The sequence below is a fragment of the Egretta garzetta genome, unplaced genomic scaffold (genome assembly GCF_000687185.1).
Source record: "Egretta garzetta isolate BGI_Z169 unplaced genomic scaffold, ASM68718v1 scaffold884, whole genome shotgun sequence".
Classification (NCBI taxonomy): domain Eukaryota; kingdom Metazoa; phylum Chordata; class Aves; order Pelecaniformes; family Ardeidae; genus Egretta; species Egretta garzetta.
Genome location: NW_009259330.1, coordinates 31,245 through 32,414, shown reverse-complemented (window position 1 = coordinate 32,414; position 1,170 = coordinate 31,245). Strand labels below are relative to the sequence as shown.

Sequence of the window (1,170 nt, the reverse complement as noted above, 5' to 3'; positions counted from 1 at the left end):
GGGGAGCCCCCCGCCCCCCCAGCCGCTCCGTCCTCCCCTCCTGCCCAGCAAGCCTTCCCCAGCCCAGTCCCAGTGGCGTGGGCTGCCACCAGGGAGCCGAGGGGAGGAAGCCGTGTCTGAGGGAAGCTTTATCTGCTTTCTGATCCGGAAAGACCTGCTGCCGTGCGGTGGTTTCTCCTCTCAGCAAGAACCGGCAGGAGTCCCGGCTCGGTTTTGCAGTTGGAAGCTGTTCTTTCTTGCTTGACTAAACCATGTCAGCATAAAACACGGGCCAGCGTGGTTTTGTGCTCCACAGCAGGCCGCCGTCCTCGCTGGGGTTGCTTTTAAGGGGGTTTTTAATTGCTGCTTCGCGTGTAAATCCGGGGCCAGCCGCGAGCGTCGGGGAGATGCCACAGGCAGATGTTGCTGCTGTCTGCGCTGCTGCCCGCAACGTGCCGCAAGATGTCGAGGGCCTTGCTGCAGCCCTGGCTGTGAAGGGGACCGGTAGGACCTGCTGGCTGCTGCCCCTGAATGAAACGAACCGAGTCAGCTCTCAGCCCGGGTTTAGCCAGGACGTGCCCACCTCCGGAGCAGCCGTGTGTCCCTCGCAGTGCTGCCAAAGGGCCGCCCCGACCCTCGGCTTCGCGCTTTCCCTCCCAGTGGATCTGGTGGCACCTTTGCTCTGCCCACGCCCCCCATCCCAGCCTCCCTCTCTGTAGTCACCCCTTTGCTCCGCCGTCAGACCCCGCTCCTCCTTCCCCGCTGCCCCCAGAGCAGCGATCCCGCTTGCTGATGCTGACCCCATCTTCTTCTTTCCAGCCCCCGTCACGGCTGCCGGGGGCCCCGCAAGGCCCAGGCTGCCGCCTCCGTGAGTGCCCGAGCGTGGAGCGGCCCTTAGGGTCCGGGGTAAGTCCCGTTTTTTTGGTCAATATATTGCACGTTTTTTCAAAGTTTCTTTTTTGTTTCCTCTTTGGTCATTTCCCCACCCCGAAGGGTCAAACCAAAAACTTTGAAAAACCGCACAGTATATTCAGAAAAAAGGGACTTACCGGCCCCGCTTGGGGACCAGCACGTGGCGGGGCAGGGGGGCCGTGGCACTGCTGCATGTGGGGCTGGGGGCATCGAGACCCGGGGTGTCCCGTCCTGCGCCTGGGGGGGGGGCTGTCCTCTGGCCCGCCGCCTCCAGACACT

The 1,170-nt window shown here is 63.2% G+C and overlaps 1 protein-coding gene across 1 annotated transcript in view; it reads left to right on the top strand.

Annotated features, from left to right (window-relative positions):
- Positions 1 to 1,170, top strand: part of SP2 (Sp2 transcription factor) — a 10,782-nt gene that overhangs the window by 8,464 nt on the left and 1,148 nt on the right. Inside the window, exons 5-6 of the mRNA XM_009636787.2 lie at positions 370 to 483; positions 752 to 885. Coding sequence (XP_009635082.1) covers positions 370 to 483; positions 752 to 885 — 248 coding nt within the window. The remainder of the gene's footprint in view (positions 1 to 369; positions 484 to 751; positions 886 to 1,170) is intronic.